Source organism: Petaurus breviceps, unplaced genomic scaffold (genome assembly GCF_028583685.1).
Source record: "Petaurus breviceps papuanus isolate PSGF00001 unplaced genomic scaffold, PetGlider_PUasm1.0 90919, whole genome shotgun sequence".
Lineage (NCBI taxonomy): Eukaryota > Metazoa > Chordata > Mammalia > Diprotodontia > Petauridae > Petaurus > Petaurus breviceps.
The window spans coordinates 41,080,832-41,096,272 of NW_027187378.1; the positions used below are offsets into that span (position 1 = coordinate 41,080,832).

Here is a 15,441-nt window from a genome sequence, read left to right on the forward strand (position 1 = left end):
ATAAGTATATAATCAGAGTTAACTATCTCAAAGGTTTAAGATTTTACTCACACATCCACACCAGTAGAATGCAAAGGGCTATGCCAGTTGACAGGAAGAAACTCTACCCGGCCAATCTGTTGCTGTTCTTGAGCTTTCTTAAAGTGCGTCTGTAGCAGGTTCAAGGAAACGCCACGAAAATCATTAACTGGGAGGAAAAAAATTTCATTGTGAATCAATAATTTATCTAACTATATCTTCTTTTAACACTTCTTAACTTTATGACATCTTATCTTTAAAACAGCTAACTAACTTCCCTTAGCAGGGAAGGGTGGTGGGGAGGGAGAAAGAGAAAGTTAAGGATGAAGAAGAATTTATCAATTTAAATAATCATCATAACCTACAAATCTTTTCATTAAAAATGTTGGTTTCAAACTTATTTCTGTTCTGTCATAGGAAGCTTCTCACAAAAAGCTCATGGCTAGATACCAGTAGGCCATACCATCAAATTCTTTAACATTTTCTATTTACTTACAATCACACTTAGCATTCTGAGTAAGCAGAATCAGGAAAACAAATATACACAATACTACAACTTAAAAGGAAAAAACAGCAACAATAAAACCATCAGATGTTTCAAAGTTATAATGATCAAGCTTGCCTCACACACACACACAAAAAAAAGGCCAGGTATGAAAAAATACTACTCCCCACCCCTCAACCCTGGTTTCCTTGCAGATGTTGGGGAGTATGGCTGTGGAATACTACATATTAATGTCAGACTTTTTGGCTATGTTGGTTAGTTTTACAAAACTCTTTTTTTCCTTTCTTTCTCCTTTTTTTTAATCCTTTATTACAAAGGGATAATTCTTTGAGAGGGATACAATAGGAAATGTAGGTGATATAAAAATTTAAGCTATCAAAAATTTTCTTTAAAAACATTTTAAGTGAAAAATAATACATAATTGTTGGAGAATACTTGTCACATAAAATCTATCTTCCATAAAATAATTCTAGCTCATGGTTACACTGCTTAAGATGGTTGGTTTGAATGTTGACTGCCTAATTTTTTACTTATTTTTTTTTTATATTTTTACTTCCTTTCAAAAAGAAAAAATTACTTTTAAAAAACAAAGTTTGTTAGGTAAATCTAACCCTACAAAGAGTTTCATTATGGCTTTTCTTTTTTCACTTTGACCATTAGCAACCCTTACCATCCTCTTCACATTTATGGTGTTTTGAACAGAGAAACCGCATCTCTGTAAGTATTTAGGACTTGACCACACATCATGTATACTAATTAAGAGATTATCTATTATCCATATGTTATCCTTAGAGATTCAATAGCATTTTATTTTTAAGTTAAGAAGCTTGGCTGTTTGTTTAGTAGTCTTCTTTAACTCTTCCAAATCTGATTATACCACCAAGGTTATTACCATAGCCTGCAGGCATACCTTCTGAACACTGTTTAGGAAATCCAATCATATGCATATTTTGCAAACTTACCACACTGCACAATGCTTCTGAATCGAAGGTCACAAGCTGGTCCAATTCCATGAACCACAAAAACCAGATGATCTATTTGTAAGGGTTCTCCTAGAAATTAAATCAAAAGACCAGTCTACATGACTAACTGAACATGAAAACTGGTAATATTCTCATTTAAGTGGGCAAGATAACAAATAATAAATATTATATGGAATTAAGCTAAAACAAAGCTCTGTCTTAGAACTTAGGACAAAAGAATTATTTGACTTTGTTTCTAATTAACTGTTCTTGGAAGAAGTCTATGAAAATCTTTTATGATAAATTTATCCACCAGATCAGCATCTAAATTCTCAGCAATTTCAGTACAAATCCAGTACCAGGACTTTATCCAAAAGGCAATAACTTTATGATATAGTTATGCCAATTCTAAAGCAAGAAGAAAAAGACTTAATGCCCAGTTTAAATATGTTGTAAAATAAGAAACAGGCCATGGACATTCATGAAGGTCATTCTAAAAACTGCTTTTACATAGTTAATAACCATCCAGATTAAGTATCATCAGGAACACACCAAACATGTAGTATGAAAATCACTCCCTGGAAATAAGGATGTTAACTGGTTTCAATGTTAATTCTGTAGTTACAGAAAGAGGTGAACTTGGAAATCAAGTGACCCAGTATCAAATCCTGGCTGTGATGCTTACAAGAACTATGACATTGGGTAAATCACTTACCTTCTCTGTGTCTCTCAAATAAAATGAGGACGACTAGAAAGAAAGAATTTTGTAAACCTTAAAAAGCACCATATAAATGTAAGATATTACTATTATGTATGACTAATTAGGTCTTACAGAAAAATATAGTAAAGAAGAAACATTCTTAGTAAATAAAAGCAGATGACAGAAGCATTGTGTTCAATAAACCCAGAGATTCCAACTAGGGCAGCAAGGACTCACTATCTGACCAAAAAAAGCTAGGAAAATGAGAAAAGCAGTCTAGCAAAAACTGGGTTTAGAATAGCATATATATATATATGTACATCTGTTTGTGTGTGTCAAGATATATTCCAAGTAGATAAATGATTTAGATATTAGCAGTCACATCATACACAAACTAGAAGCAAGAAAAAGAAGTAACTACTGCAAGTATGAATAGAGGAAGAGTCTGTGGCCAAACAACAATAGAGATGAACTCAGAAGATACATGGACATTTTTTACATAAAACTGTGCATCTCTGTTATGTACAATTTGATTTTCTTTTTAAGTATACAAAAATTTCCATGACTTATATTTAAAGCTGTCAAGTTTGTCTGTGATTCCTTCTGGCCTGCCTTCTGTTCTGTGCCCGCCCCCACCTTCTTTCTTTTCTTTTTGCTTTTTGGTAAACCAATCCTTACTCCCCCCGCCCTCCCCCTATTACTCTTCTCCAAAGTAAGAAGAAAGAAAACCAAAACCTTTATAATATATATGAAGAGTTAACCAAACAAATGTCCATATTTGGTTATATCCAAAAACGTATTTCTCCTTCTGCAACCTGAGTCCCTCAGCTCTCTGCCAAGAGGTGGGAACATGCTTCATCATTAGTCTTCTGGAATTATGGCTGGTCGTTGCATCGATCAGGATTCTTAAGCCTTTCAAAGTTGTTTGCTTTTACAGTATTGTTGCTATTGTTTAAATTGTTCTCCTGGTTCAACTAACTTCACTCTGCATCAATTTATACAAGTCTTCCCAGGTTTCTCTGAAATTGTCCCTTTTGTCACACATTATGGCACAATATATTCCATTAGATTCATATACCATAATTTGTCTAGTCTTTCCATAAGTAGTGTGCACTCCCTTAGCTTCCAGTTCTTTGTTACAACAAAGAACTGCTATAAATATTTTTATACATATGATCCTTTCCTTCTGTCTCTGATCTCTTTGGGGTACAGTGGCCTAATGCTGGTATTTCTGAATCAAAGGATTTTTCAGTTGTGTCAAACTCTTTTGTGACCCCATTTGGGATTTTCCTGGCAAAGATACTAGATGAGTTTACCATTATCTTCTCCAGCTCATTTGACAGATGAGAAACTGAGGCAAACAGGGTTAAGTGACTTGTTCAGGGTCACACTGCTAGTCAGTGTCCGAGGCCAGATCTGATCTCAGGAAGAGGAGTCTTCTTGACTCTAGACTCAGTACTCTATTCACTGCACCACAGAGCTGTCAGATCAAAGGATATGAACAATTTAATGTAGTGTTGACTTAACTTTTGGCACAGTTCCAAACTGGTTTGGCCCAATTCACAGTTTTTCCAACTGTGCATCAAAGTGCCCATTTTCCCATAAGTCCTCTAACAACTGAAAATGGAAATTTTTTTATTACCTAATATTGAAAAGATTTTTGCACATACAATTACAATTAGAAGGGAAACAGTTAACTGAAAAAAAAATCTTTACAGTAAGTTTCTCTACTAAAGGTTTTATATTCAAGTTATATACAGAACTGATTCAAATATATACAAAGAGCCATTCCCAAACAGATAAATGATCAAAAGATATAACAAGGCAGTTTTCAAAGAAAGATACGCAAGCTATCAATACACATGAGAAAATGCTCCAGATCACTAGTAATTAGAGAAATGACTTTGAGCTTCTACCTCATACCCATTAGACTGGTGAAAATTACAACTGTTAGAGGGGATGTGGGAAAATAAGCATGATAATACAAGACTGGTAGAGCTGTAAACTGTTCTAGTCAATCTGGAAACCAATTTGGGACTATGGTCAAAAAGTCACTAAAGTTTGTTGTTGGTTTTTTCCCCACTAAAAAAAAAAATGAAGTCATTCACCAAGAGCTTCCTCTTTCTCTTTCCTCCTTATTTCACATCACTTCTATGCCTTCTGCCATTATCTCTTCCTTCAATGCTGCATCACATAAAGAGGCGGCCCTTTTCCTTGACAAGACAAATCCCTCCACATGTATAAGTGATTCCACTGTATTGCATCTTCTCCAGCAGACTGTCCCATCTGTCATCTCTTTCTCATTAATCTTTAATCTCTTGTCTACTGGCTACTTCTCTATTGCCTACAAACATGACCACATCTCCCCTATTCTCAAAAACCCTCACTTTAACCTTTCAAACCTGCTAGCTGTTGCCACTTCCTTTCCTCTCTTTTAACTCTGCAATATGGTTTCTGGTTCCATCCTTCAACTCAAATTGTTCTCTCCAAAGATACCAATGATCTCTTAATTGATAAATCTAATGGATTTTTAAAAATTCTCCTCCTCTGCAACTTGACACTGTTGAGCACCCCCCTCTCCTTGATATTCTCTTCTTCCTAGGTTTTTGTAACACTGCTCTTTTCTTGGCTCTCCTACCTATGTGACAGATCCACCTTAGTCGCCCTTAGTCCCCTTTGCCAGATTTAAATCAAGTCATAAATAATGATCATGGGTATTCCTGAGAGCTGACCTGGGCCTGCTTCTCTTGTTCCTCTAAATACTATTCAATTGATAACATCATCAGATCTGTGCTGATGATTCTCAGATCTATTTATCCAACCCTTAACTTTTCTCTTAACTTCTACTCTTGCTTCTCGAACTTCCTAGCAGGTATCTCAAACTGGATGTCCTGAGAACACCTGAAATTCAGTATGTCCAAAACTGAACTCATTATCTTTGCCTAGTACCCTCCCTTCCTAACTTTCCTATTACTATTGCAGGCACCACCAAAAGACTTGTATTAACTGATACAGAGTGAAGTGAGAGAAACCCAGAGAACAATTTATTCAAAGAAAACAACACAGTAAAGAAAAGCAACTAAAAAAAGTCTTAAGAACTCAATCAATGTAATAACCAACCATAGTTCCAGAGGGTCAGTGATAAAACATTCTATCCTACCTCCTTACTAAGGTGATGAACTCAAGGTAAAAAATTAAATATGTGTCTTCAGACATGCCAATATGTTGATTTTTTTTGCTTGATTATGAATATTTGATACAAAAATTTTGTTTTTCTTTCAAATTGTTGGGAGAAAGGAAGTAATTGAGAGGTTTATAAAAATAAAAAAGTAAGAAAAAGGTCACAATCATTTTTTTAATTCAAAAAAAAGAAAAAAAGAAAAGTCAATAAGAAACACAGACAAGCTATGGATAACTCTGAAAATAAATATTAAGAAGATGGTGGAGTAGGTCAGAAAATTCTAAGCTCTCAAGATTTTCCCCCACAAAAGATTTAAAATAGCACCTTAGGGCACACAAAGTATGGGTGGAGATAAATAAGAATAGAGGTACAACCCAGGTCTTCCAAGGACAATTTGAGAAGATTGGAAGAAAAATCCCAGGAGGAGGTTTGGTCCCAGTGAAGAGTAAACACCTCCAGGCTAGGTTCCCTTTTAACAACAAGCCAGCAAGTCCCAGGGTTGGTTTGAAAGGCTGCTTCAACCCCAGCCACTGGAACTTTAACCCCTGGGATAGTGAGGGGAGTTGGGCATCTAGGCCCAGGGAGATCAAGGGAACCTCTGCTGACAAGGAACGCCAGACCCAGCTGTGCTGCAAAGGGCAATGGGGGAGAGAAAGAACTAGCTCAAGTCTGATGAGGGCAGAAGCAGTGGGACAGAAAGCCCCTGGTTGTGGGCATTTATAGGAGGTTGGAGATTTGGCTTTGGTTCCAGGCTAGAGGGGAGAATTGAAGATGGAGGTAAGAGGCACTATTTCCCATACCCCAGGGCTAGAGGTGATTACAAAAACTAAGCTATTAAGACAAAAAAAAAGGTACAGACAAAGAATCCAACCACAGAAAGTTATTATGGGAATAGAGATGATTAGGGTTCACCTTCAGAGGAGGATATTGAAGTAATGTCAACTGGTCACCAGCCCAAAAAGAATTCAGCTAGGTGGCACAGTGAATAGAGCACCAGCCCTGGAGTCAGGAGGACCTGAATTCAAATCTAGCCTCAGACACTTGACACTTACTAGCTGTGTGACCTTGAGCAAGTCACTTAACCCCAACTGCCTTGCCTTTCCCCCTCCAAAAAAATAAATATTAAATTTTTTGTATACATTGAAGGAGAAAGAAGCCATACATAAGTGGTAAAGATTCACAGCTACATACACAGCAATATACTCTTTTCCTGTACTTACTATATGGAAACACTGATCTTACCTGGTATTTTAAGTTCAGAAAAAAAATAAAAGCAAATGCTGATCTTTTATCAGAATAAATCCATATGCCTGAAGGCTATTTTTTAAAACTTTAACTTGAACACCAAGAAAATCTTAGCTTACGTAAAAAGGTCACGATTAAGAAAATGGATACATATATACTGTTTTGGGAGATATGAAAACATATATTTAGCAAAAGTTACCACAAGGAATATCAACAGAGATGTTCTCAACTCCTCTCTTCACAGTTCTGGGGCGTCCTTGTTCAGTAGGTATAGATCCCCATTCATCAGATCCTGCCACTGGGTGGTAATGGACCATCAGCTTAAACAAAAATATCAAAGCAATGAACAGTCTATATTGAAGTCATCCCTCTAAGGACCTCTAACAAAGGAAGAAACCATAATTTTAACATGTCATAAATGTATACTTCCAAATCGGAAACAAGAATTGATAGGTAGCTATTATACCTTGAGAAAAAAAACCCTGAGATTTTGCACTGAGCAAACTTGTCAGGATGTTTTCAATAGAGAATTTATTTTCTATAATATTCTTGAACTGTTGCTTTTTTAAAGTTAGATTAAACTTCATATTCTTCTAGCTGACACTAGGAATTTTGCATCAACTTCATCAGTATTATATGATTTTATTATTTTAATTTATATATAGACTATATGCTATAGACCAAAGAATAAGCAATTATCTCCAAAAAAACCCCATTAATATGTCCATAATAGTCTAGGAACTAGTGGAGAGGGCTCTGAGAATCTCCATAATATTGTGCCCTCACCATATTAGTAGCAGTAGTTTATCAAGTTAGTTAATTGTCATCTAGGAAAGGCAGGGAGATTGTGGCCCTAAGCAGATGATATATAGATCTGAAGGCAGAGGCAGGGGAAAGTACTAGAAAAATTAAGAAGGATACTTACCTGGGCCTTGGTGGATACCATAATAGATACATGCTCTACTTAATTCACTATCAGTAGTAAGTAATGTGTCTCCATATTAATGAAATGAGTCAAACAGGAGAAACTCATTCCCTTATTTTGGTTAAAGGAGTGACAGGCATACAGTTAAAATAGTTAGATACTCCTGCATTCATCTAAAAGATATGTTACCCTCATTGGCTTGGACATTTGAAAGGCATATATACCCATACAGTTTTGTAGTACATAGTGGCTTCCTAATTCACTCCAGCACGTCTCTCTGTAAAGTATTTCTTTTATCACAAGACATGTGGAGATAAATAATCTTAATCAAATTCTTAAGAAAATATATATTTTTGATAAAAAAAAATTATTGAAGAATGAACTAAACTGAATCCTGAGAGAGAAAAAAAAAGGAAGAAACTGCATTCTCTTTACTAAGTCAATTCAAATTTTCATCATATTAGAGGAAGTCTTTGATTACCTTTGGATTGTGTAATATAATGATTTCTCTGTTTGGGGACTCAAGTTTCTTTTTCCATTCATCCAAAGTTACAGCAAGCATGTAGGTTTCCTCAGAAGAAAAGATATTTCATTAGAGTCTTCCAACAGCATTTCAAGTCAAAACAACTTAGGCACAAGAATCTTGCTAGAGTAACGTACAATTTACTAAGCACCTTTAATTTCAAGATAACATAATTCCAGAGTTCTATGGCACAAGGGAGGAAAATAGACGTAAAGAACTGATTCCATAGTGTTAATGAAAACAAACATTAAGAATGACCATATAACAAGAAAAATGCAGAACATTTTCTAAAATCTTTTAAAAATAAAAATTTCTTATGAATTTAATTTAAAAAGAAAGGAATGCTAAGGATCTATGATTCTGGTATTACACCATGATCTTTGGAGCTGATACAAAATCAGACAACTCAGGACGCAGATATTTAAAAAGGAGCAAAGGAAGACAAAAGCTAAAGAACAGTTGCTATGTGTGAAGCAGCTTAGTTACCTCTAATTGTTGACTGAAGCTCTCTGAATAGGGAACATATTTATTGTCTTTGTCTCCTTTGTAAAACCAGGTACAACGTCTCACTTCTGATGCTAGCTCATCCCAGTATACAGCATACCGCATCCTCTCTCCCAAATGTACATCATATCGTCCCCCATCAGTGGGAACAACCCTTCCATTACAATCTTTATCTAATAAGAAAATGAGGAGAAGAGAAACACATTTAACAACAGAAAAAAAGACAATGTAATTCTACATTAAATTCTGAGTGATATTGCAAACCCATGGTACTGTCAGCTTTTATGGATAATACTAAGTAAAGTAGTCCCTAGAACTTTACAAATTTCCCTGTAACCATAGTTGAGTTATAGGAGGTACAGAAAAACTATTACCCAAACACTACATAAGGGAACAGGGAATGGCCTTTTCTCTTCATAGGATAAGTGTACACAAGAAATCTATTTTAAAATAACCAACCATAAGGCATTCCCTTCTGATTTTTTGCTTGAATATATAAATTAAATTTGTGATTGCTGTGAGTACATGATCTTTACCCAATTTAATAGGACATTATACTGTAGGTCATTTTTACCCTATTCTTTTGAATACAAAATTGATTTGTTTCAAATGACACAGAAGCTAGAAAATCCAGTCTAATAACTAAAGAAACCCCTATTTATTTATAAATAAGTCTTATATTTAAAGATAAGATAAACTAAAACAAATTGGGAAGATACTTTTTTAAATAAACTGGCTAAAATTCTAAAAGGTATTATTTTCAAAAAATGCAAACAAAAGTTTTAAACAAGAGAATCATGCCTCTTTTCCATAGCAACACCAAAAAACAGGAAGGAAATAAACGTTCTTAGCAACAATAATAAATGTCACAAAACCTATAACCTAAACCTCATACACTTTACTAACATAGCCCCTCAAGTCCTTACTCACAGTCTATTTATCCTCATTTACATTCAGTTCTAAGCTTGGTTATATTATTTCCAAGTCAAAAACAAATGAGGAGGGAAAATGGCTGTTAAAAGATATAGGTACAGTAAAATCAGCAGCAAAAAGCTATGGCTGAAAAGAAAGGAGGAAACAAAATCTACAAAAACAATAATGTACAAAAAATAAGAATTACATTTTTAAAATGATTAAAGCTTCATCCTTCAATAGCCCCTGAGTGGGTGATTACCTTGCATTTCAGGACAGTAAGTAATGCTAATAACGACTTCTAAGTCTCTTTCAATTCTAGGATTCTATGATGACCTTTAGTCATCATAAAAAGCTAAAACAAATCCAGCACACTCAATTCAGGAAGGCAGAAAAGTACACAAAAAGCATTTGTGAAAGATTTCTATTAAAAACAAATTAAAATAAAAACCATTTAAGTACCTAGAAGTGTTTGTTAATTTCCAAATTCTTCCACTGACCAGGATTTGTTCCCTAAGAAATCTGGATAGCCATAATTTGTTGTTAGCTAGGTTTACCAGAAGGTACTCAAGTCAAGTTTGCAGCTTTTATATGATAATAGATAGCATTTATATAATGTCTTAAAGTTTTCAAAGCACTTTACACATCTGAGGATCTCATCAGATTCTCACAACTCAGTGAGGTTGGTGCAATTATCCCTATTTTACAGAAGAGCACTAGTAGAGAGGTTAAGTGATTTTCCCAGGGTCACACAAGTTGGTAAATGCCTGAGGCAAATTGTAATCTCAAGTCTCAAGTACAAATACTCTTATCTACTGAACCATGTAGTTGCCTAACAGGAAAATGTTGTCACATTCTCAACTTATTTTGAAAAATATAGGATGTTATTATTTATTATGAGTTCTATTTTATTTATGGTTTAAGTAGATGAAAAGAACTTTAACTTGGGAAATCAGAAGACCTGAGTTCATGATACAACTCAGTTCCTTGTGAACTAGAGGTGACTGTGGGCAAGTCGCCTAACTTCACTGGGCTTGTTTCCTCACCTATAAAACTGGGATATTAATATGGGATATGAGGAAAATGCTTTGTAAACCGCTGTTGATATTGACCAATATTTTATTAGTGATTTAGGTAAAGCTATAGAAGGAGTTCTTGGATATCAACTCTTGCAAGATGGCATAAAACTGGGAAACACAGCTAACAAATAATTACATGACTGAGAACTTTAAAAGTTCTTTTGAGGATGAAACGACGGACTTGATCTAATACAATAAAAATTGATAGAGGTAGATGTAGTCCCACAATTAGATTAAAAAAATCAACTGTAAAAACAGAAAATTAAAGATCCATGGCCAGATAATGCTGGTACAAACGATCTATGAATTTCAATATTATTTATTACATAAACTCAATGTAAGTCAATATGACATGATGGTCTCCAAAAAAACTAATAATTTTATGCTGCAATAACAGAATAATATTGCTCAGAACAAGAGGACTAATAGTCCTGGTTTAGCTCTAACCTGGTCAGATTACATCTGGAATACTGTGCTCTGTTAGGGGTACCACACTTTAGGAAAGACTTGGATGAACTGAACATGTGGAGAGGAAGATAACCAGCATAATGAAAGTAAAAACCACCCCTCTTGAGGATCAGTGGGAGAAAGTGGAGACGAGTTAGCAGTGACCCCTGTTTTAAAGTACTTGAAGTTCTACTGTGTAGGAAAAGGATGAAATTTATTTCATTTGGGCCTAATGCAAACTAGCAAAAATAGGTATAAGAAGTTGCAGCGAGGCAAATTTAGGCTGAATATTAAGAAAAACTTCCTAACCATTAGAATTGTCCAAGATTAGAATAGACTACTTTAAGATGTTCAGAATTCCTTATCAAAGGAGGTCTTTAAGAACAGGCTAGAAGACAACTCCTCAGAGATGTTGTAAGGGGAATTTCTAGTTCAGGTACAAGTTGAGACTAAAATGATCTCTGAAGTCTCTTCCAACTCTGAGATTCTGTGATCATAAGATTCTAAACTGAAAAGTGCCAAACAAACATCAATTATTATTATCTACCAAAAGCCATTATGTTCTGCCTACCAGAACCATAGGCTTCTTCCAGCTGCTGTGAATCTTCAGCGTTGAAAGGAATCCATGTTTCTTTAGAATCTATTATCTTGCAGTAAAACCAGTGAGGAGATACCGGTTCATACAAACTGGCAGCATCCATGTCTATTATCTCAAAGGAACTAGATGAATTTGATGATGGGGAAAGATCTGACTGGGACAACGGCTCTTGTTGCTGTCCCACAGCTGACATTGTGTTCTCTAAAAGACAAGTAAAAGAAAACAAACTCAAGGAAATAATTTCACATTTGCTATTAGAATTGGTGATAGGAAAGATATGACCATTTTATGGTAGGGAGGAGTTATCTCTGCAAAAGGACAAACTATAGGTACAAAAGCTAACAAGGCCCCAAGAACTAAAAACCAATTTATTTCCTTACTTCTTCCCGACTTTAAACAAAATACTTGTAGTATGCCAATTAATTGCCTAAGGCTAGACTCCCCACTCTTCCTCAAAGGCAAGGCAAAGCAACAAACATTTATTAAGCTCTTACTATATATATTTATTGATTTATTTTTATTTATTAACACTTATTAGCACTATGTGGTAAGTGCTGGAGATACAAATTCAAGCAAAAAGAACAGTTTCTACCCTCAAGGAGCTTATATTCTTTCTAAGAATGGAAGAAAACACAAAAGAGAGGTAAAAAGGGAAGGTCAAATTGGGGAATGGGGGAAGAGGTATGGGGGGGAGGCATATGAAGTTGAAGTCTGAAAAAAAAGTTGGATAAACCATGTAGAAGTACAAAAATCTGTTAGACAAGTAGATAGATAAATCAGGTGGGGTCAGGATCCTAAGCAAGGTAAGGTTAAGACTGGACTGCAACAAAATATTTAACACCATAATTTCATTAAGTCTGATCAAGACACTTAAGGCCAGTGTCAAAAGCGGGAGTTTCCTCCAAGCAAATCAATCTGAATTGGAAGGGACCTCAAAAGTCATGCCCTAAACCCAAGTTTTAAGCCTGCCCCAGGTATGCTTTCATTTAATCCATTGGCGTCTTAGTTGGAGTTTTCTGCATTGTCAAGATACCATTTTGGACTGGCCAAATGTATCTAGTGAGTAAATCAATTCCGAAAAATTTAAACTTGCCTGTGGCCACTGTAAATTGTCTAAAAGAAAAGGCGTACTATCAGTCTCTTAGCTAATGGTGCAGCACCTTCTTTTCCCCCTCTCCCCAGCTTCCACAGTAGAAGCACTATGAAAAGGCAACCATTTTAGAAACCAAGGCCACCATCTCAAGGGAATCATTCATAACAATCGTTCACGTTTATAAATTGCTATATTTATAAATTGCAAAGTGCACTTGGCACGCACAGGACCACATTTTATCTTCACCCTATCCTAGCTGGGCAGGCCAGGGCAAAGTACCATTATCTACATTTTGCATCTGAGAAAAACTGAGGTTCAGAGCTGGGAACTTTGTCCAAGGGGTTCGTGGCTAGTAAGTAATGGGGGCCCGGAAGTGGAAGCCGGGTCCTGGGCCTCCCCATTCTGCGCTCATCTCGACCCTCAAGGAGAGGATGGGGAAGTGGGAGGGGGAGACTGGGGACAGAAGAGACGGAGCCCCCCGACGCCCCCCACGAGGATCCCTGCCCTCCTCACAAGCCCCCTGTTCGGGTTGTTCTCAGCCGGGCCTGACCTCAGGGGTCGCAGCCCGGGGTGGGGGGTGCGAAGTCACCTTCATTCCCCACCGCCCAGGGCCTCCCTTGTGGCTCTGCTCCGAGGACCCCCACCCTCCCCTCCTCTCCCCTTCAGGGACCACAACAGCTTCGGTGACAGCGACGGGCAAGGGGGGGGGAGGGGGAGGCCGGGAGCCACACCAGGGTCGCCCCCAGGCCCCGCAGGCCGATCCGGGAGGAGGCTGCTCGTCATCGCCTCGGAATTGCGCTTCCATTCTGCCGACCTCACCCCGACCCAGCCCGGCTGCAGCCCACCCCGACTCCCCGGGACTCTCACCTCTCGGCCTCAGTCTGCAGCCTCGGCCGGCCCGGCCTGTCAGCGTCGCGGCCCCTCCCCCCGAGGCAGGGTGGGACCAGAGGGGAGGAGGGAAGACCGCGCGCTCGCCGGGATCCCGGACCCACCCTCGCCCCCGCCCCCGCTCCCAGGCGCAACCCTGACTCCACTCTCCTCCCTCCAACTCCGCCCCTGCCCCCAGCAGCTGAGGGCCAGAGTAGGGAGGGAGTGAGAGGGGCGGAGGGAGGATACTGAGGCTCGCGGCACGTGTCGCGAGACTTGAGGGTGGAGCTCTCGGGAGAAGTGGCGAGGAGGGGTGGGGGGTCTGGACACGTGGAGAAATAGGCAGAGAGGAGAGGAAGGAGAAAGAAAAGGAGGAGGGTGGGAAGGACAAAAGGGGAGCAGCAGCAGCAGCCCCCACCCCCAAACCGTGAGGTCTCATCCCTGGGGTGAGGGAGGAGTTCAGTGTAATCCCAGACCTACATTCACCCTGAGAACTAGGAGCTCTGGGTTCTGGTCCCGCTCGGCTACCAACTGTGGTGTGACTGACCAAACCTCCTTCCCCCAGCCTCCAGCACACCGATGCCGGGTTTGGACTTAGCTTCCGTTTCTGCTGGTTTGCCTGCAAAGTGCTGCCTTCACCGAGCCAGGCGAAAGGGGCCGGTATTGTACGGACGAGGAAAATGAGGCACAAGTTAAAATGGCCCTACAAGCCCTGACCCTCCGTGAGTATGAGGAAAAGCCGTACTCTCTGTGGTGGGGGGTGATGGTAGGTAGGCCTCAGCACCTGGAGAGACGGGAATAACTGCGCAGGAGCTGGGACAGCCCCCTCCACCCCTTGATGGCACGCCCTCCCAGTCTGCCCCTTCTCCTGATAGAAATGCTGGATCTCAAGCAGGACGTCTGTGAACTGAACTGTTCAAGCAGCGAAGGCCTGGAGTCAGGAAGACCTGGGTGTGAATCCTGCTTGGGCACATAGTCTCTGCCTTCCCCCCAGCCTCTTAGAGCAGCCATGACTGCATGGGTCCGGAGTTTCCTCAGTGGGAATTGTCTATGCCAATGAAACAATGGTTCCGATCACCAAGCATACTGACGTCCCTACTGTGGGCCAAGCACTGGTCCAAGTGGGATTTAAAGAAAGGCAAAAGGCCGGCGCTGTTTTTAAGAGGCTCACAGTCTGATGGGGGAGAAAACATGGAAGCAACTGTATGCAAACATTAATTTGATTCAAAAATACTGAATTTAAATAGCTCCTATTTGCACAGTTCTACTAGATCAGGTTCATATTATTGAACTGAGGTTCACTTTGGGTATTTGCTTTGACATAGATGGTAACATTTTAGGGTTGGAGGGCATCTTAGTCCCCACCTTAGGCCCATACACCCCTGCCCCCTCATTTTAATAAGAAATTAACTAACTGGCAAAGATGACAAAAAAAATATAGTCCATGGTAGAGGAGTTATGGCAAGACAGGAACACTAAATACTATTGGTTGGGGGTTGAGAATAATCCAGTCACCCCAGATATCAATTTGAAATTTTTAGAAAAATGACTAGATTGCCCTCACCTTTGACCCAGGGTCTCATTACTGGCCTAAGATCACAAGGATGTCAAAGATGTTGGACCAATATATGTGAAATTTTTCATGGTACCGTGTTTCCCTGATAATAAGACACTGTCTTATTATTTTTTTTGGACAGAAAAACACCAGAGGGCTTATTTTCAGGGGAGGGCTTATTTTAATGAACATTGACAGCAATTTTAATAAACAGGTAAATGTGAACAAAAAAATGTACCTTTATTCAATAAGCAAATCACTGGGGAAGAACAGGATGATGCGCTCACTGCTGCAGCTCTGATTGGATGCAGCTCAGAGCATGGCATG

General features: G+C 38.6%; 2 protein-coding genes and 1 long non-coding RNA gene across 9 annotated transcripts in view; 2 read left to right on the plus strand and 1 right to left on the minus strand.

Moving 5' to 3' along the window:
* Nucleotides 1–5,271, plus strand: part of PLPP5 (phospholipid phosphatase 5) — a 29,048-nt gene extending 23,777 nt beyond the window's left edge. The window contains exon 7 of one of the 2 annotated variants that reach the window (XR_011166036.1): nucleotides 5,168–5,271. The gene's annotated coding sequence lies outside the window, so the exon portion shown is untranslated. The remainder of the gene's footprint in view (nucleotides 1–5,167) is intronic. The other variant, XM_069075911.1, reaches the window with a different exon arrangement.
* DDHD2 (DDHD domain containing 2) overlaps nucleotides 1–15,441 on the minus strand; it is a 147,853-nt gene that overhangs the window by 15,858 nt on the left and 116,554 nt on the right. The window contains exons 2-8 of one of the 5 annotated variants that reach the window (XM_069075903.1): nucleotides 13,560–13,626; nucleotides 11,573–11,800; nucleotides 8,546–8,736; nucleotides 8,018–8,107; nucleotides 6,811–6,931; nucleotides 1,486–1,575; nucleotides 52–187 (exon numbers count right to left, since the gene is read on the minus strand). In XM_069075903.1, coding sequence (XP_068932004.1) covers nucleotides 52–187; nucleotides 1,486–1,575; nucleotides 6,811–6,931; nucleotides 8,018–8,107; nucleotides 8,546–8,736; nucleotides 11,573–11,792 — 848 coding nt within the window. In that variant the 5' untranslated portion in view covers nucleotides 11,793–11,800; nucleotides 13,560–13,626. The other 4 variants (XM_069075904.1, XM_069075902.1, XM_069075905.1 and 1 more) reach the window with 4 other exon arrangements.
* LOC138152121 (uncharacterized) overlaps nucleotides 13,859–15,441 on the plus strand; it is an 8,549-nt gene continuing 6,966 nt past the window's right edge. For both annotated transcript variants that reach the window (XR_011166037.1, XR_011166038.1), the window contains exon 1: nucleotides 13,859–14,281. This is a non-coding gene — a long non-coding RNA (uncharacterized lncRNA). The remainder of the gene's footprint in view (nucleotides 14,282–15,441) is intronic.